The sequence below is a fragment of the Helianthus annuus genome, chromosome 1 (assembly GCF_002127325.2).
Source record: "Helianthus annuus cultivar XRQ/B chromosome 1, HanXRQr2.0-SUNRISE, whole genome shotgun sequence".
In the NCBI taxonomy this organism is placed as follows: Eukaryota; Viridiplantae; Streptophyta; class Magnoliopsida; order Asterales; family Asteraceae; genus Helianthus; species Helianthus annuus.
This window is the reverse complement of record NC_035433.2, coordinates 68,928,638-68,949,558: the sequence shown is the minus strand read 5'-3', so window position 1 is coordinate 68,949,558 and position 20,921 is coordinate 68,928,638. Positions and strand designations below refer to the sequence as shown.

Here is a 20,921-nt window from a genome sequence, read left to right as displayed (position 1 = left end):
AACGATCAAAGGCGATGATGATTTTTTTGTTGTCTGAGTGAATCGAGTGAAGCTTGAGACTTACCGTATCTTGGCGGGGTAATATCCGGCTGTTGAAGCAGTCGCGATGTTTGCAGCCATGGCAGTTGGTTCCTCTTTGTTTTGATTATTATTAACAGATATGAGCCTCTTCTAATTCTTCTTTTTCATATTTTCGTTTTTTATTTTTATCAAGGGTTTTGACTTGATATTTTTGGGGTTAATTAGTGTTGTTGATTCGTCATAGTTGCAGGTGTTGATGTTCAGTTGTTTGAGAAGATGATGACGATTTAGTTGTTTGATGATTTGCTTTGAGAGAGATGATCTGGGTTCTTGATCTGGGGTTGTTATAATAACTAATAAAAATGACCAAAATACACCCGCACAAAAGAACAAAATAGGCTGGTTGCAATAGTAAAAAAAAGGGGTTTTTGAAATTTGAACTAAAATGGCAACAAAATGCAAACCTCAGGGACCCAAATTTAAAAATTTTGGATTTTGGACTAAAGTGGCAAAAGTGAGCAAATCTCAGGGACCATTTTGGCTATTAACTCTAACATAAATAAAACAGACTCTTCAAGGTTTAAAACAAGAGTAAACTGCCAAAATGGTCCCTGAGGTTTGGTCACTTTAGTCCAAAACTAAAATCTTTTGAATATGGGTCCCGGTAGTTTCAATTTTGTTGCCATTTTCATCCAAAAGCAAAATTTGGTCAGATTTTTCAGTTAACATCTAGTTTTTTTTCTCCCTTTTAATGAAAGGCGACCAGCCAGGGGCTCTGCCACCTGGACCCCACCAGGGACTGCCGTCCCTTGGACCCTGCTCCCGGGGCGCTGCCTTGAACCCTTGCCAAGGGGCGTTAGTTGAAGTGTTGGGATTAATGTATAAGATTAATGTATAAGGTAATTATTGATGTTTTGTTATAGAAAAGCAAGCAACTACAAGTGGTGCTTGTAGTGTGACATGATATTAGTTGACAAGTGAGACTCTATATTGCAATTCGTTACTCTATGTCATTATTATATTCTTTAAAAAGAATATATATATATATTGACTATAATCGAAAGAAACAATTTCGTACAATCAATCACCTCGTAACAGTAATAAAAAGTATGCTTTTAATTACAACCATTATTAGATAGAAACCACTTCTTAGTTACAAAATCATATTTATACATTTGTCCCAGTGCTCTCAATTTTGGTACAGATGTATGAATACAAAATAATCTACCTAAAGAATAAGTTAATTCAGCATGTGTTCTAACGTTGATTTAATTGTTTGGTAGAACATTAATATTAGTATTTATGAACGAATTTTTTAATTGCATTGCAAAAGAAAATAAAACGTAGCGGGTAAGAATAATCCATTGGAATATTTAACCGCAAGTGTATAACATTTGGTCGGCCCAATTTAGTTCACATTTAAGAAACGGGACACGTAGTTATAGCTTCGAAAAGTACTTCTTGACTATGAGATTTATTGCAATTTCTTTTACAATATATTTGGTAAGGTTATTTCATCCTTGTTGCCCGAAACTGATTACTTGTTTACACACGTAGAAAACGATATATCTAATTATCATTTGATATTTATTAAAACATAATAATAATAAATATAGTATATGAAGAAACAAATCTAAGTCGGAGGGTTTTGCCCATGACTTTTATAGTCTAGTGGCATCTTAGGGTGAGATAAGACTTTGTGATCAAAAGGTTTTGGGTTCGTTTTCCACAAGTGGGTTTTTTCGAATATTTATTGGGTTTCCTCCTGAATTGGTTTATAGGCATTATGCCTAGTGGAGACGGATATGATCGGGTGATTTCGCTAGTGGTACAGTAATACCCTAATGGTCCGTCAGTGATCCAAATTTGCCGTTAAAAAAAAAGTCGGATGGCTGTGGATTGTTGTTCTACGAGTAAAAATAAAGAGATCAAGAGCCACTCCTAGTTTTCGCCTTTAACTTCTAGATCCGCAAATAAGAGAAGAAGAGAAATTTGGGGGACCTTGAGTATTGCCAGGAGGCGACTCCCATTAAGTTACAAAAAGTACGGTTGAGGCACCAATGTCATGCCTTAAAAAGGAGGTGAAGACTCCCTTATATAGAAGACACACGGGCCATCATAAAGGACCCCAAACCCTATTGAGCCAGGCCCAATTAAGGGTATCTCAACAAGTCTCCCAGTCCGGTAAGTGTAACGTTAGCAACATTGTGTTGGACCTCGCTATGGGATTAGTACACGATAATTAATAATAAAACAAATAAGTATTACAAGTATTATAAGTTATAGTAACCTCACGACAATTAGCCGTCAGGGCGAGCCGGATGTCTATTTCGTATCATACCTGTACAATATACTACATTATTAAGAGTATATAAATTCTTAATATTTGGTATTGTTAAATCATTTTTCCGGGGAGTGATGATAGAGATCCCATTTACCTATGGTCATAAACGGGTATATTCATTATTGATGCTTACAGATTAGCTTTTCTGCTCAATTGTTGACCCATGGATGCTCCTGCTTCACCTTTGTCCCTTTAGTCACTTTAAGTCATGGCCTGTTTACATTTCAAATATTTGACTTTTTTTTAACGGCAAGAAACGACGTGTCAACTACTGTGACACCGGGCGCTGTGGCCAAGGTCGACTACTCGACCGCCACAAGCCCCTTGGCTCTCCCAGATGCACGGAAACCCGACCTCCACCCATCCAAAGGCACGACAGTGGAATAATCGGTAAAACCTCGCCTCCCATCCAAGACGACCGGCGCCACCCGTATTCACCCTTCACCTGGATGTCGTAGAAAATAACGGGGAGAATGAGAGTCGAACCTGGGTCACAAGAAACACCTAGTTTTTCCCCAATCACTCCACCACTAGCTCATTGGCAATTCAAATATTTGACTAACTTAGAGTCTAAATTACCCCATTATGTAATAACATAACTTAGCTAGACTCTTCAAGGTTAAAACAATGTTTAACACGTTACAAATGACTTTTTATTAAAATTTTACAAAATAGCTCTAAACCAAATATGGTGAATTAGAATTTTCAAATATGCATCATAGAAATAGTTGTTTACATATTAACCATATTCCTTCTCGAATTATAAAACATATCCCATCTTAGAATTAAACCATACTTTTGTTCCAAATATGAATTATAGTGCGGACGCATCTCATTAACGTTTTGAAAAATGAAGTATTCCCCTCTCCACCCTCTATAATATAAGAATATAAGATCAAGACACACCTTACAACAATACCTAATATCTTATTTATTTATCCTCAGTATCTTTTAAATATTATTTTAACTAGTTTTTTAGATATTTAAAACGTTACACACTCATGGTAGAATACTGTGACATCACCAAACCGGAACGTTATTAGATATTTTAGTGTATTCGGGATTGACTTGTTGGCCAAGTGAATTATAATACACATCAAGTTAGAAGGTACGGGAGTGAACGCTTGTTTGAGTTGTTATAATTGTAAGCAAGGGGGTTCTAAGGAGGCAACACCCCTGAAACAGGGTCCAAGGGGCAGGGCCTCTGGCTGGGGTCGAGTTGGCAGGTCATCTTGGAAAATTTTTATTCTAATAAAATTGCTTAAAAATGCATTTTTCTTATTTTTGAGATGGAAAAATAAGACATTTTAGGGGCAATTTTTAATTTCAAAATTATAACTGCCTAAAGGTCGTTAACCGACGTTTTTTCCCAAATTCGAAATCAGGTTTCTTGGTCATTCTTCTAGTTCGTTACGAATTCTCATACACACATACTAGTTCTTGTTCTCGAAATTCTGAGTTGTATCTGATTGGATTATTCGGAAGAACCACCGAAATAATTTGATCTGAAAGTGATTACACGCCTCTCAGATCATACGTGTTTACAAAATTCCCCAACAAAAGTTTTATTTTGTCTTTTAAATTTAACACGTGGGATCGTTTTACTGCTCAAAGAATAAGTAACGATAGACTCTAACCAAACTTTAACACGTGGGATCGTTTTATCGCTCAAAGAATAAGGCTGGTGGGTGTCGAGGAGGGTAGTCCTTTGGGGATTATTTGCAACGTAGGCGACCACGTCATTGGGTGTGGGGGATGAGTCACAAGAGATGGGCCAAGAGTGTGGTGAGGAGCCCCTTTATATATACATATGTATGTATGTATATGTATGTGTTGGATAAGGAAGAGACGGACGTCGCAAGCGGCTTTGGGAGGACGAAGACGACAGGAACGGGCCCCAAGGGGGCGGTGTAGCCGGCCAAAGACTGCCCTCGACAGCTGGGGGACAAACCCCACACCGTATAGCCTAAGTAAGGATAGAATCTAACCAAACAAAATCTCCAAAGCACATATGAAGTGTTTGCATGTGGAATGATTTGTCTCCAATGTTGATGAACACATAATTTTTCAACAACTCTACTTAATTATGATCTATTAATGAAGTTGATTAGTGGATACATTTCAGCCAAAAGCCCAAACATCATTTGACAACTATATTATATATCAATCTAGTAAAGCAAAATTCTATTAAACTGCATATACTCATTCAACCATGGTTTATTATTTGTCCGAAGTAGCAGCAGCACCTTGGTTGAGTTCAGCAAATCTCAACCCAGCCCGCATTGAATGCTTCATAAACTTTTCTGCACATCGCTTCACACATGCTTCTTCATGTTTATGTAACGTTTTGCGCCAGAATGTATCCACACAATCTGTAAAGCATTTCTCCACAAGCGTGTTATACGTCCTTAGACTGCAATAGTGATCATCGGCGAATTAAGATATCAGTCATTATATAACATGATAACATAAATGGAAACTATCAATTTACAAAAGATGTTACAAAAGGACAACCTGTCACGAATTTGAAGTTGGTCGATTACAGTAGACATTCTAGCTTGATCTTCCGGCGGAAGAGTCCCCATATCGCCGAGCATACTTTTGTCCATTTTTACTGTTCTCAAACACCAATTTGAATTAGCAAAATATATGCAGATTACTTCTTTTGTAACTAAATCTTGATTTATTTTTAAAATTTGTTTTGTGTTCAGGTAATTTAGGATTATGAACTACTTTTAAGTGGTTTTTGGGTTTGTATGAGATGAAAAATACAATGTTTTGAAAGGACCCAGTTTTCAATAAAATTTATATCGGCATGTTTAAAAAAAAACAAAAGTGTGTAAATTAAAAATAGTTAAATATTACAAGAGAAAAATCAAATTATATGTTAAATGAATTGTTAGAAAAGACTTTTTTTTACTTTACTGGTTCTACAAGGGGTGGAGTCTTCCCCAAGAAACAAAGAAACCAAAAACCACTTATGCAGTGGTGGATTCAGGGGGTTCCGGGAACCCTTTAGTTTGGAAAAAAAAAATAGTGGAAATTTTGTGTGATTTAAAAAAATAGTGAGAATTAGTGAAAATCGATCAAAAGGAACCTGGTGCCACTACACTTATGATCGTTCAACATTTGAAACACTAGCTAATAAACATGTGGTCCAAAGATTAACAGCTAATTTACAAAAATATACAGACATTAAAGTGCAAAATCAAACAAAAAATATATAAACTATTTCATATGAATTAAAGGTTTAACCTTTACCTCGAAGCGAAAATGGCAGAAAGAGTGAAATATGAATTAGGGTTTGGGCTTGTAATATGTATGTGATAGGGGTGGGTTGGGCTTCTAATATGTATGTGATAGGGGTGGGTTGGGCTTTTGTCTAAATCTAAGATAAAACTTGCTCACACTGGGTTGGGCTTTATATAAAGAAGTAAAGAACTCGGTTCCAAACCAGTTTTGACTTTGACCGGTTCCAACTCAAACCGGTTTCGGTTTGAAACTGGTTCGACGGGTAAATACCCGCAAAATACCCAACGGGTAATGGGACAAAATTTTACAACCGGGTATGGGTATGAGATTAGCCATACCCGACCCATACCTAGCCCATTGCCATCACTGTAGAAAGCGATTTGTACAATTTTCTTTATATATAATGTTTTTTATATAAAATTATAATTGTTTATATAAATTGACCGTTTTTTCTACGGGTTTGAAACCGTTTTTTTTAAACCGGCTCGGTTTTTTACATGAGGGAGGGGAAACCGTGTGGAACTGATAGGATCCGATTCTAATTACTAACAATTCAATTGAAATTTAAAGAAGTACTATAAACTGGAATTGAAATTGATACGAAGAAGATGATACAGGACTCGATAACTAACACTGAAGTGTTCCCAGGGCTATGCCCTCTCTCTGTAAAGAGAGCCAAAGAGTAAACTGCCATTTTGGTTCCTGAAGTTTAGTCACTTTTGCCACTTTAGTTCAAAACTCAAACATTTTGCATCTGGGTCCTTGTGGTTTCAATTTTATTGCCATTTTGGTCCAAAAATGAAATCAGATCATATTTGTCTTATAAAATCCGGCTATTTTATCCTTTTCCTCAAGGGCAAAATGGTCATTTTAAGCATATATATATATATATATATATATAGGTAAAGAGTAAAATACAAATGCGCTTATCGTACGATACGTACGCGATCATCCCAGTCGTTCGATCAGGTGCAGATCTGGTGCGAATTCAATACATATCGCATGTGAAAAAATGGTTAGCATGAGATAGTGTGAAAAATGGCATGGGGTGTGTAGATGGACAAAATCGCATGTGGAAGATTTGAATATCGCATGTGAAAAAATGGCATGGGGTAATGTGAAAAATGGCATGGGGTGTGTAGAATCGCATGTGGAAGATTGAATATCGCATGTGAAAAAATGGCTAGCATGGGGTAATGTGAAAAATAGCATGGGGTGTGTAGAATCGCATGTGGAAAATTAAATATCGCATGTGAAAAATGGCATGGGGTAATGTGAAAAATGGCATGGGGTGTGTAGAATCGCATGTGGAAAATTGAATATCGCATGTGAAAAAATGGCATGGGGTAATGTGAAAAATGGCATGGGGTGTGTAGAATCGCATGTGAAAAATTGAATATCGCATGTGAAAAAATGGCTAGCATGGGGTAATGTGAAAAATGGCATGGGGTGTGTAGAATCGCATGTGGAAAATTGAATATCGCATGTGAAAAATCTGTGTGTGTTACTGTTCATCTTCTTCGATTGTTGGTCGATCATTGTCAGTCTTCTTCCGTTTGACCCTTACAACTCCCAAATTAGTAGTTCTTATTATCGATGTCGCACTAAAAGGAACGAAGGGAGGTTGGGGAAGAAGATTTTCAGGTTTTTTAATTTGATTTAGGGTTTGATTTTGAACTATCATCGGTCAATTACAGAGATTTAATGACGTTTAACCTTCCTGGTATGATTTAGATATATTAAAATGATTAATTTAATCATTTAAATTAGTTTCGCTCGCGTTTGATCGATTGAAGATCGTACGGCTGAGGGCATCGCGTACATAATGTAGGATAAGAGGTATTGTACGTTAACCGGCCTCTCTATATATATATATAATAAAAAAACCTCAAACTTTGCACTCTCTCTCTAAAAACCACTGTCTTTCTCATCTCTCTTTCTCTAACACCGCCGCCACCATGAACTCCACCACCGCCACCTCCTCCCCATTCTCACCATCGCCACCACTACCTCCTCACTACAACGGCCACCACCACCACCTCATCTTCTTCCCTTCTCTCTCTCTTTCTTTCCCTTTCTCCCTCTCCCTCTCTCTCTTTCTCAAATCCACCACCACCTGCAACTTAGACTCATCACTGAACATCCCAAAGATCCGAACACATTTAAACAAATTCTCGAAGTTCTGCAACTCAAAGGTCTTATAAAACAGAGAGAAATCAGAGAAGAGATGCGACAGAGAGAGAGTAGTCTCTGGCGGCAGAGACGGTGGTTAGACCATCGGAATGGGTGGGAACCCAGTGCCATGTACAACCATTTATCTTTGTATCTTCTTTCTCTGCCACCTAAGCCACAATCCAGATCCCCAACTCGCGAATGTTGAGAAATCGTTGCCGACAACTTTACCTCCGAGGCCGCCGACCAGCCACCACACAACCACCACCAAACGTCATCCTGAAACCACCAGCCGTCGTGAACCACTTTGATTTGTAAAGAACTCAAGATTCATTCCTAGGGTTTGACTGTAAGAAATTCTGATACGATTTATATAATTTTCGTATGATTCAGTGTTATTGTTGATGGAGTTGACAACTGTAGTTTCAGTTTCTTTTAACATTATGTCTGATTTGATGATATTTGAGTACTAGGGTTTGATTATAATAAACTTCTCATCTGATTCATAGAGTTTGGTAAAGTTTTACTGGCAAAGTAATCGACGACTTGCTGACGTTTTCATAAACGTTGCTCACAGCTTTTGCCACACTTTTGGCGATGATAGCGGCGAGACGCTTGTCTCTCTTTTCTTGGCGAGTTAGAGGGTGTCGGGATCCAGACGACGACATGGTCTGCAACAGACATCGTCACAGGACTCAACACAACGTAATCGAATCTCACCTCACAAGTCTAGACTACTAAAGCTCAGGAACACGAGTAAGGCACGAATCACATAACCACATAGACAATCAAGGCACAAATTCACATAACCATAGAAGCACATAAGCAAGTAAAGCACAGATTCCCAGAAGCACATAAACACATACATTTCTAGCACAGAGTCAGTCAGAATACAGAAACCTATCCTTCCAAGCTCGCGTGTCGTTCGTATAGCGATCACGCATAGTACATCGAGTAGCATAGTATAATATGGCCTATCTTAGTCGTATAGCATAGCATAGCTTAATATAATATCGTCTAGATTGCAACAACTTTTGATATCGAATTGAGATAGAATAGCAATGTGAGTCGTGTGTGTCGATTGATGTGATAGCAAATCGAATAATATCCAAAAATACCAACACATAAAACAGGTAAAGCGCACAAAATCACATAAATTCAACGAGTTATCGGAGTACACAGTTGCGGTTCTCAGAATCGAAACACATAAAATCGAGAGATAGATCGTCTGCGGCTACTAGACATCGACTACCCAAAGCAATTCGACTATTCACAGTGGACTTGTCGTCACTTTCGACATTCGGGATCGTGTTTCTGCCTCGATTCTTGGGCATTCCACACGCATTCCCTAGGTCGTACTGGTGGGTTCAGGTCGTTGGAGTCTGTCGAATGCTTTGGTGAGATGATATAAGACTAGGAACAAATTACCAAGGTTAGGGTTTCACCCCTGGCTTAGCAATTTCTTCCTTGTTTTCAAGAAAATTGAGGAAATTATTCGTCAAAATATGGATTTCACTCCTGATTTGGTATAATTTTCCTCGTTTGTTAGTGGAAATAATAGGATGAGCATGAATAAAATGATAAAATCAGCATAAGCCAGGCAGTCTGGTCAGGAATTTGCGGTTTTCACACCTGATCCTGACTAAACCGCTTGACTTTAATCGAAAATACGAGTTCAGTGATAGCGAAGAATTGCAAAATAAAGCACATAAACTTGGTCGGATGGTTCCTAGCTATAGTCTAGGTCTCTAAGACAGCGACCCGGACTAGGTCGTGTCTAACCTAATTCCCTATAGTTATGGCTCTGATACCAATCTGTCACACCCCAACCGATGGCGGAATCATCGGGGCATGGCACTGAGCGAAACAGATTGTTCAGTAGTTTCCACAACAACTATTTATACTATTCAGTTAAAGATACGTCCCATACCGTATCCCAAATACTAAAATAAATTATTACAGATAACAACCAAACAAATAATTCTGTTCCGACAACTCAGATTTTAACATAGAAAATAAATATTGTTCAAATGCACCTAAAGACCCAGCCTGACAAGATCTACAGACAACTATGCACTAGAAGCTTGTTCTTGACAGACAACTATTTGTTGGGGGCCTCTAGAGCCTTATTCTAGCCTCGCTTTCCTAGCAAGCAAACACCTTAAACACCTGTCACATACGTTAAAATAAAGTCAATACATATAATGTAAAGGTGAGCATACAAGTTTGATAATAGCATATAGAGTTCAAATAGTTTACGCATAACCAGCACGTACACAGAGGAAAACGAAGCATGTTAATTATCGACATGGATCTATCGATACCAACGACTGCGGGTTGACTGTCCGAGACAGTTCGCAATACATGATTACCACCGTAATCCATGCAAGTAATTGTCCTTAACAACCCCCGTGTGAACGGGTGCTGAGTGCAAACTATAGTACTACGTTGCTAAGGCAGGTAGACAGCATTCCACGTGTAAACATAACAACAAGCATTCATTTAGTCACGTAATACATGCAAACGGTTAGCGTTCAAATAGTTTGAATTGTGTGATCGATTGTGGTTTGATAAGTAACGTATGTAACACCCAAAAGTGCTAAAAGCAAAAAGGGATTCAAGTATACTCACAGTGGTTGATTATGGATTGAAGGGAGCGCTGAGAGTAGGGTTAGCCTGAATAGTTCGATAGGATAACGATGAGTGACGCGGAAATGCAAACAAGTGTAAATGGGTCGAACAGTCTGGTCGATCGAACAACATGTTCGATCGAACAGCCTAACCGTTCGGTTGGTCCAACCGTTCGGGTAGTCTGCTCGATCGGCCGGATGGCTCGATCGGTTGGACAGTTCAAGTGGATTGTTTCTTCCTTTGAGTAGGATGTGTTTGTGTATGATGGTTTGAACTTTTGAAGTTTTTGCATCATTATTTGAAAACATTGAATTGTTCTTACCTTTCAAGTCGATCGATCGATCAAACGGGTCGTTCGATCGGTCGGCCCACCCGATCGGTTAGTCACTTCAGTTGCAAGACCTCAATGAATGGTCGCTTAATCGGACAGCATTCTAAGGCTTGACAGGTCTGAAAACGATCAAGTGTTGAAGCATAGTATCTCATGATCCGAAGAGTAATGTTTGTCAAACACAGTTCTATCGAACATCACCTCGTCAATACTATTCGTCATGAAATTTGGTAAAGTGTGGGACCATGTGTTAGCCGATCGGCTGGCCCGGTCGATTGGCTGGTATGTCCGATTGGCTGGGCTGTTCGTTCGAGCATCCTAGCCGTTCGGTCAGCACTCTGACCTGGTCGGCCTTTCGCCTAACACTTGGCTGTTTTATTTTGACATGATTTCGAAGTATTTTGACAACGAGTTGAACCATGTACCCCTCGTTCCTACTGTTTTTCCCCGGTTCAGACAGGAATCACCCAAGTCCGGCTGGTGAACGGTTCGGAACGGTAGTTTGTCGTTTAACCCGAAATCGGTGAACCTCGTATGTAGAATCCGAATCTTAAACCACCCAATCATTAAGATGATTAGTGAGTTGGTTCAAGCTCCGTTTCTACTGGTTTGAAGGTTTTGAGTGTGAAAGAGTTGAAAGAAAGTTGGAAAATCCGTCTTTCAACCTTTCACACCATGAAATGTTTAGATCTATAGTAGATTTTAGTTTGTTTATGTGGAAATCGGTTAGATCTAAGCTATTCACGGTGGAATGAGGCCAAAACATGATGTTCTTGAATAACACCATGATGACATCATCCAAGAACACCTAGATCTTGGTGATTTCACGGTTAGAATTCAAGATTTGAAAGATAGAAAGGTGTAGAATCGTGTAATGATAAAAAACGTACAAGATTTAGGGTGAAAACTTACCGGAGCTGCGAGAAATCTGAGAAAAGGTGGAGAACAAGAGCTGGTCGGTCAGAGCTTTCCAAAAGTGGTAAAGATGACAATGACAGCCCTATTTATAGGCTCCAAAAGAGGAAAGTGTCAACCAATCGGCCAGGATTTCTGGTCGAGTGGCCTGCTCGATCGAACAGCATGTTCGATCGGCTGGCTTGTTCGATCGGAGTTTCCTGTTCGATCAGCAACCCTTTTTGAGTGTTTTGCGATGATTTTTGATATTTCGATTTCGATGGACGATGATACGAACACGATAGAGTTTCTTAATCGAATTACTTTCAGTCCCAACTACTATATCTAACATAAACATCTACAATTCATGTTTCGATGTCGGTTTCGATTGGGTTCGATTGCTTTTCGAGTTTCGATTCGATTCGATTGATCACCACACATAACAAACATAAAGTAAACACGCACAAGTAACACATAAGGCACACACACGTCTAACAATACCAAAGTTCACACATTCGAGTTTCGAGTTCGACGATTGATTTGATTAGATTGATTATTGATTGATTAACTTTATCGCATCGTTACTTCCTGCTATACAAGGGCGATTATCGACTCACATTAATTAAACATTCGATCACTTTGATTAGACAACACTTACTCCACATAATACAAAAATTAAAATAGACTAATTATAGTCAGAAGTCAAACTTTGACTTTGACTTTGACTTTGACATTCGAAAACACGGGGTGTTACAGCCTCCCATTGTTTAGGGAATTTCGTCCCGAAATTAGGCTGAAAGCTACACAGCACCATGATTTACCAATTTGATGCTTCAGATCTTTATTTAAACAACTGCGGGTACTTAGCCTTCATGTCGCTTTCGAGTTCCCAAGTGAACTACGCGCCTCGCTTGCCTTCCCATCGGACCTTCACGATAGGGATGCGCGAACGCCTGAGTTGCTTGGTTTGGCGATCCATGATTTCGACGGGCTTTTCCACGAAGTGTAACGTCTCGTTGACCTGAAGATCGTCTAGCGGTACGATTAAATCATGATCAGCTAGGCACTTTCGGAGGTTAGAGACGTGGAAAGTCGGGTGAACGTTACTGAGTTCCTCCGGTAGTTCGAGTCTGTAGGCGACTTTTTCGATCCTTTCCAGAATCTTAAAAGGTCCAACATATCGAGGCGCGAGTTTCCCTTTCTTGCCGAATCGGACTACACCCTTCCAAGGTGATACCTTTAGGAGTACATAGTCGCCAACGTCAAATTCAAGGGGCTTGCGTCTTCTATCGGCGTAACTTTTCTGTCTACTACGAGCTTTCAACAAGTTGTCTCGAATCTGGAGGATTTTGTCGGTCGTTTCTTGCAATAACTCGGGACCGGTTAATTGAGAATGACCGATCTCGTGCCACACAATAGGCGAATGACATCTTCTCCCATATAGGGCCTCGAATGGTGCCATTTGGATGCTGGCATGATAACCGTTGTTGTCACACCCCAACCGATGGCGGAAACATCAGGATGAGACGAAGTGTGTAAAGATTGCTAGAGACGTCATAACACTATGTGACAATATTTAATTAAATTCAAATTTCATTTCAAAACTAAATGTCATACAAATTCAAAAGGTAATAACAACATTGTTTCAACAAATAACATAACAACAAAAGATAGATAAATTTAGGTGTGTATCTAGTCCACCCTAAACTTGTTTCATCAATCATCCATACTTCAATAATCAACCTGCAACATGTATTAAAATAGAGTTTCAATGCAAAGCAAAGAGCGAGTATACAAGTTTGTTTACATAGCATAATAGAATAAAAACTCATATCCAACATGAACATAATAAAATAGTTTCAGCCATGCTAGTTTAAGCAGCCCAAGTGATAGCCCAAGTTTCCAATGCGTTAAAGTACCTAACCCAAAGTTTCACGGGAGGTTAATATGTCTCCTCCTAACAATACCCCAAAGACTAACGGGGAGGTGCATTACCCCTATAGCGCTACCATTGTTAAGGCGGAACTACACACAAGGATTAAACGTTCACATAGCACAAAATAGTCTCAAGTATCACAAGTTTCATTTTTCATGTTTAAAAGGATAGAGCATGTTTCAAATAAGTTTCAAGTGTCACGTGCGTTTAATATAGAATACATGTTGCACCCAAAGTGTTTAAAAGTAAAAATGGGTTCGAGTATACTCACGGTGGTTGCAAGCTTTCCCTCTTGAAATCCCGCGAGCGAGTTCGGTGGATGGATTAAGTCGGAGCACCTAGTCCTTCTACACAAGGAAACGTAGGTGTGTGAGTTTGGCGTATAACGGAAGATTATAATTTGGAGTTTAACATAGCATAAAGTAGGATATCAAAATAATCATCTTTGACTTATACTCTTATATGACACTACGTAACCACTAGGGTTATATTGTATTTCATGGGTAGTAAGCCCATTAGAATCATACTTGGAGTGTTAAGTCTTAGATGTCATTCTACTACTTTAACATATAAACACGAGTTTAATATTAAAGGTTCGAATGTGTGTATATATATATTTAAGTATTACATATTATTAAGTTCAATATTTCAAGTAGGAGGTAGAAGATTAAGATCTTCGTTTAGGCACCTCGAGTCATTCATGAATGTCATGTATGGGGTAGGAAGAACATGCTTCCGTTTAGGGACCCCTTGAATGTTCACCACTTCACTTGATATAAAGACAACCAAGGAGGGTCACGAACTAGGGTTAATACAAGTATGTAAATAATCTAAACTAAAGGAAATCATCAAATCATGTGAGGATTTTATGTTGGAACAACCCAAGTTGTTCTACAATCACTCATTCATCAAGGTCTAAGCTTGACATGACTTGTGGGTTAAATACCCTAACAAAACAGAAAGTTTATGAGGTTTAATCCTCTGATTTAAATGTCTCAACCATGTTTTTAAGCTTAACCAACCATAAGAGGGGTTGTAAGCATTAGGACATTGGTTTGAGTTGTGTTAAACACAAGTTGGATGAAGTTTGCATAAGATGTAACAAAACAGAAAGTTTTTGGTCAATTTCGGAGCAATTCCAGGTCTGATTTCTCCAAGGAGAAGTCAAGGAATCAAACTCCATGATTAACCAAGCAAATAGGAAGAAGAATCAAGTGTTTTCATCAAGAAATGAGCAAGTTATACCAAGTTTAGTGTAGAGGTATGAATCTGTCCGAAAATGCAGATTCTTGCTGGAACTTGAGAGTGTTTTTGAGAGATTTGAGTGTGATGAAAGTGTCCAAGTGCTTGGAGGGCCTTGGGTACTTATAGGGAGGTGTTTAGGGTTGATTAGAGGTGTTTACAAGTGCCAAAACTCGGTTTAAACTCGAAATCCCGCTAAAAAATGGAGGCTGGTCGCGACCATCCATCTTTCTGCAGATATGAAGGTCCACGCGGCCAGCCTGGGATATCCAGGCAAGTTCACGCGGGCCGCGAGCCCTTTGTGGTTCCGGATATGTTTCATTTTTTTACAATTTGGCCCCTGGAGTTGTGTATTTGATGCATTTAGGGTATTTTAAGGGCCATATTTGCCATAAAGGCATAGTTTAAGACATGATTAAGTATGAGAAGTATAAACCAAGTATAATCACGCGTATAAGTATCAAATCAAGTGTCGTTCTCGTTCAAAATACGTTCCATGCATAAGTTTAGATTAATTACAAGTTTCGCACATAGTTTCCAAGAATCACGATTAAACATAGATTGATTCACCAAATCGAACATACGAGTATACATAGAATGCGTTTAACATAGATGTAACAAAATATAAGCTTCATCAATGACTACCCAAATGCTGTCGTAACCAGAAGGTGTACGCGGGAGTTTAGTTATGAAGTCCATCGCAATGCTATCCCATTTCCACACGGGGATTTCAGGTTGTTCGAGTAGACCAGAAGGTCGTTGGTGCTCGGCTTTGACTTTCGAACAGGTAAGACACTTGGAAACGTACACAGCAATGTCTTTCTTCATACCGGGCCACCAATAGGATGTACGTAGATTATGGTACATCTTGTCAGCGCCAGGATGAATTGAGTACTTAGATTTGTGTGCTTCGTTCATGATAAGGTCACGAAGATTGTCGCGATCCGGAATCCAGACGCGATCACAACAATAGAGGAGACCATCAGGCTTCGAAACGAGTTGACTTTCAGATGCTCCACGTATTTCTACAGCCATGGAACCTTCATTGATAGATGAGTACTGCGATTCACGAATACGATTGTGAAGATCGCTAGAGATATGAAAACAACGAATGACATCTACATGAGCCTTACGACTAAGTGCATCGGCCACGACATTCGCCTTACCAGGGTGGTAGCGAATCTCGCAGTCGTAGTCGTTGAGCAATTCCACCCAACGTCGCTGTCGTATATTGAGTTCTTTTTGGTCAAAGATGTGTTGTAGGCTCTTATGGTCAGTGAAAACCACACACTTAGTACCATATAGGTAATGTCGCCAAATCTTTAACGCAAAAACAACTGCGCCAAGCTCGAGGTTGTGGGTAGTATAATTTTTCTCATGTATTTTGAGTTGGCGAGAGGCGTAAGCGATGACTTTGTCTCGTTGCATGAGCACACAACCAAGACCACGATTCGATGCATCACAATACACCACGAAGACATCATTCCCATCAGGGAGAGCGAGGATAGGAGCGTTTCAAAGCAAGTCCTTGAGAGTTTGAAAAGATTCCTCTTGCTCAGGACCCCAAGCAAAAGATTTCTCTTTTTGAGTCAACGAAGTGAGAGGAACGGCGATCTTTGAAAAATTCGAGATGAATCGACGGTAGTAACCCGCCAATCCTAAGAAAGAACGGATTTCAGAAGGAGATTTAGGCGCGGTCCGGTTCTTCACGGCTTCGATTTTTGAAGGGTCGACATGGATTCCTTTTTCACTAACAACGTGCCCAAGGAATTGAACTTCTTTGATCCAAAACTCGCATTTAGAAAACTTAGCATATAAACGTTCAACACGCAAAAGTTCAAGTATAAGGCGGAGATGACGCTCATGATCGGCTCGAGATTTAGAATAAATGAGGATATCATCAATGAAGACGATCACAAAGCGATCCAAGTAAGGCTTACAAATACGATTCATGAGATCCATGAACACAGCGGGTGCGTTGCTCAATGTCACACCCCGATTTCCACGTGTCTCACCGGTGGGCCCGGTGGGGGATTACCGTGACGTAGTTGGCAACGATATAGTCAAACCACACAATTATATGAATGCACAGCGGAAGCATAAAGATAAATATAATCCAACCATTGATTGTAATATTGAATGTATCACAAATAGTCGAATGGTATCCACAGGAGGATCAAAATAATAAAAAGTATTGTTCAACAGACAAGGCATCAAAAGCTTGCGAGACTCTTTAGGATGCTAAGGAGCTATAGCCAGCCGATTACGTTTAGTACCTGCACTTAATCTTTTTGGGAAAATACGTCAGTTTACACTGGTAAATACATTCAACCGACACTTTTGTAAAATGTTTATTAAAATTAATTTGAATACACAAGGCACAAACTCTTTTATAACTTGGGATAATTTATAATTAAATCTTGTAAAGAATTACATGCTTGCTATGCGTTCGGTCGCCCGGGTCGTGCCGGGTTAAAGTTTAATAGACACACCACATAGCATATAACACCGTGGCGGGTAACCAACGGCTATACTATTATAATCATAGACATAATGCCGGGTGTACGCCTACACCCGGATGTCGAGGTCGTGGCCATTTCGTAAAATGATGCCAAGGATATCCGGGACATGGTCATTAAGCCCCCAAAGGCGTTAAGCCAACAAAACAAATTTTTAAATGGGTCACATTGATAATACCCAACTACAAATGAGTTGGGGTCAATTGCCCGACCAAGCAGTATTTTAGATACCGTAACCCAAGCCCGTAATACGGAAAATAAGTTAAAAGTATTTACCTTTGAAAGTATTGTCCTTAATTGATTAAATCACAGATATCTTTTACTGGGCTCCTATTCTGGAACGAAGGTTTTAAAATAACCTATTAGAATCCTAACGGGTCTTTATATTAGCCGTAGCCTAGACCGGTCAGTTTCAAAGGATAGATACGGTTTAATCGCGTGAAAGGCGAAAACCGGGAATGGAATGTGATTCTGACCCAACAAGTTTGAAGGCTTGTTTTATATGGGTTTAATATTCACACTCTGGATTTAGGAGTCAAAATAATATGGTTTGACCCGTATCGGCTAATTTATGTAAACTAGTTACATAAGCCGAACCGTGCGCGCAATAGGCGCAACGGGTAACCGTAAGAGTCCTACACTGTTTTCCTAAGTCAATATACTTTAAAGAGGTTGTGGTATCAGTAGGATACCTTCCATAATGCCCGTAACGAGTTTTAGTTTATTATACGCCCCGTAGGGGTTTTCCGGTCATTTTAAGGACTTTTAAAGGGCTTTCTGAGTTCTACAGGAAATCTGAGTTTCCCGTTCAGTTTATAAAGTCCAAAATACTTTATTTATTATTTAAAATCAGTAGCAACTGGAATCGGGTTAAAAGACCTTATAGAACTCAAGTTTTGGCCGAAAAGGGCATATTCGGTATTTACCGAACCGTAGCCATAACCGCAGGTTATGAGCAGGTTAAAATTAATTAAAAATCTTTAAAACTCCCAAAATATTATTTTACAATAGTGAGTAAAAGGTTTGGTGACGAAATCTTGGTTTAGGTAGGCGTTATGCTAATTGCGCCGTTTATTACAAAAGTTTCCTTTAATTGCGCTATTTAGCATAACTCCTATTCTAGACCTCGGATTGACGTGAAACTTTAGGGACATGCTTAGAATTTAGTAAGCAAGGTTATGGTCCCTTCACATGTCCGAAATACTCATGTTATTTTGATAAGGGCGTTACGGTCAACTTTTAAGCAATTAACGGAAGTGCGTAAAAGACTCGGACAGACAACGAACCGGTCACAGAGGGTGATACCATCACGTGACCTGGTCCTAAGAGAGTCCTAAGGCATATCTACATTGCATTAAAATGGGTCAGAACTGAAGTCAACGCAAAAGTCAAACTTTTGCGACATTCGGCTCCGAACCGGGTCAATATAGCAAATGGCCGAATCAAACGAGCTTAGACAAGTTAGTATACTTATTATCATGTTTTATGAGTGTTCAAACAGGTTACATATCACCTACATTACAGATTATGCAAGAATCGCAAAAATGGCTTTCTGTTGACTTTTTAAGTATACCTTTGACTCGATATTTGAACTAGTTAGAGTGGTGATCAGGGGGAACCCTTTTAGGGGTTTATTACCCACATAAATACCAACACATAACTACTTTTGATTCGACAATTCACTGGACCATTCGTGATTTATCGCAAAGTCAATCGCTAGTTACGACGGATTGACTTTTAGGCTAAACTAAGCAAAAACAAAGCCATAGAAGGTTTGGCATACTTACAGAGGCTTAGTGCACGACTTAGGATTATAGAAGAACACTTGGGAGCTTCAGGAATGATCAGAAGATGTGTTTTGAGGTGTGTTTCAATTGTGAACTATGTATGGCCTTTTATAGTGCAAGAATGGCCTCTAGATCATTACAACTCAACCTACAAGTGAGCATGGATGTCCAGCAGGTGTCCTAAGGTGCTAGGGGTCAGGTAGAGGGCGCCCATGCTTCATTGATTGCTCACAAGTTCGTCTACAAGCCAAATCATTGAAGCTGCCCATGTTTTCTGTTACTGTGTGTCCCACGCGGCCCGCATTAGATTTAGGCCAACATGTACGCGGGCCGCCTGAATCCCTAAGTCATAAACGGGATTAACAGGTGGCTCGCGGCCCGCATCAACTAACTCTAAATGTTTACGCGGCCCGCATTAGGTCTATTTTTCAAGATTTTTGAATCTTTTATAATCATTGCCTAAATCTTTGTAATTAATAACGAAATCTTCGGTAATTAATAACCTGACCTTTCGGGTTTGAAGGGGTAACTTTGCGATTTGGCCCTCGATTATTTACAACTAAGGGCCTCGTGTTATTTACCCGCATTGTTAAGTCCCCGGTTAGTTTGTTAATTATTCGGAAAGCTTTAACTTTTATTGTTGACGCCTTTAACCCCTCTCATACGAATTTGATCATAACTTTCTTGTTTTAAAACGGAACTTCGCGAAATTTATATAGTACATTCTAGTGAGCGTATTTTACTGTTACAAAGCCTCGGGTACGTCAAAGGGTCACTCAGAGGTAAAATTAAACATGTTGACACAGTTAACCCCTGCAGCTTGTAATCTCTCACTTTCTTCCGCGTTTCGCTTCCGTACGATCCATGATTTATTCGTTTGAAGGTATGAGCATCGTTTAGGGTTACTATACAGTATACTTACCCTTGTTTGACATTTATAACCCTCAAATTTACATACTTTCAAGGTTTGTCAACATTAGTCCTTTATTTAATATTAAACGCCACGTGTAAACTCAAGACACGTGTCAGTACATTATTGGACACAAAATTTCGAGGTGTTACAGTCAAGCCAAAAGGCATAACTACGAACTCGTAATGTCCATAGCGTGTGCGAAAAGCGGTTTTGGGAACGTCCTCTTCAAGGACCCGAAGTTGGTGATAACCAGAACGAAGATCGATTTTGGAGAAACAGGTAGCGCCTTGAAGTTGATCAAAGAGGTCGTCGATACGCGGAAGAGGATAACGATTCTTAACGGTGAGTTTGTTTAGCTCACGATAGTCGATACACATGCGGAAAGAACCATCCTTCTTTTTAACGAAAAGCACAGGAGCACCCCATGGAGAGGTACTTGGACGGATAAAACCCTTATCGAGGAGTTCTTGAAGCTGAGAAGACAATTCTTGCATTTCGGAAGGTGCAAGACGATAAGGAGCCTTGGCAACAGGAGTCGCACCAGGTACGAGGTCAATACGAAAATCAACAGATCGAGGAGGAGGAGGACCGGGTAGATCTTCAGGAAAGACATCAGGGAAGTCGCGCACCACTGGAACATCACTTAAACTTTTTCCCTTGCCCTTTTCTTCCACAACGTGGGCTAAAAAGGCAAAGTACTGTTTGCGTAAGTACTTGTTCGCTTGTGTGCAGGACATCAACTTTAGTCCCCTTGAAGGTCGGTCTCCATAAACGTGCAAAACGTCACCGGATGGAAGAGGCAAACGAACGAATTTCTCGTGACAAGCGATTTCAGCATGATTCTTTTGAAGCCAATCCATGCCTATGATGACGTCGAAA

General features: G+C 39.6%; 1 protein-coding gene across 1 annotated transcript; it reads right to left on the bottom strand.

Moving 5' to 3' along the window:
* Positions 1 to 4,428: 4,428 nt before the first annotated feature.
* On the bottom strand, positions 4,429 to 5,689 carry LOC110936523 (mitochondrial import inner membrane translocase subunit Tim9). Its single transcript, XM_022178935.1, has 3 exons — positions 5,627 to 5,689; positions 4,880 to 4,979; positions 4,429 to 4,778 (listed from the first exon to the last, which is right to left on the bottom strand). Exons 2-3 carry the CDS (start codon positions 4,972 to 4,974, stop codon positions 4,586 to 4,588), a joined length of 288 nt encoding a protein of 95 aa, XP_022034627.1. The 5' UTR covers positions 4,975 to 4,979; positions 5,627 to 5,689; the 3' UTR covers positions 4,429 to 4,585.
* Positions 5,690 to 20,921: the final 15,232 nt, after the last annotated feature.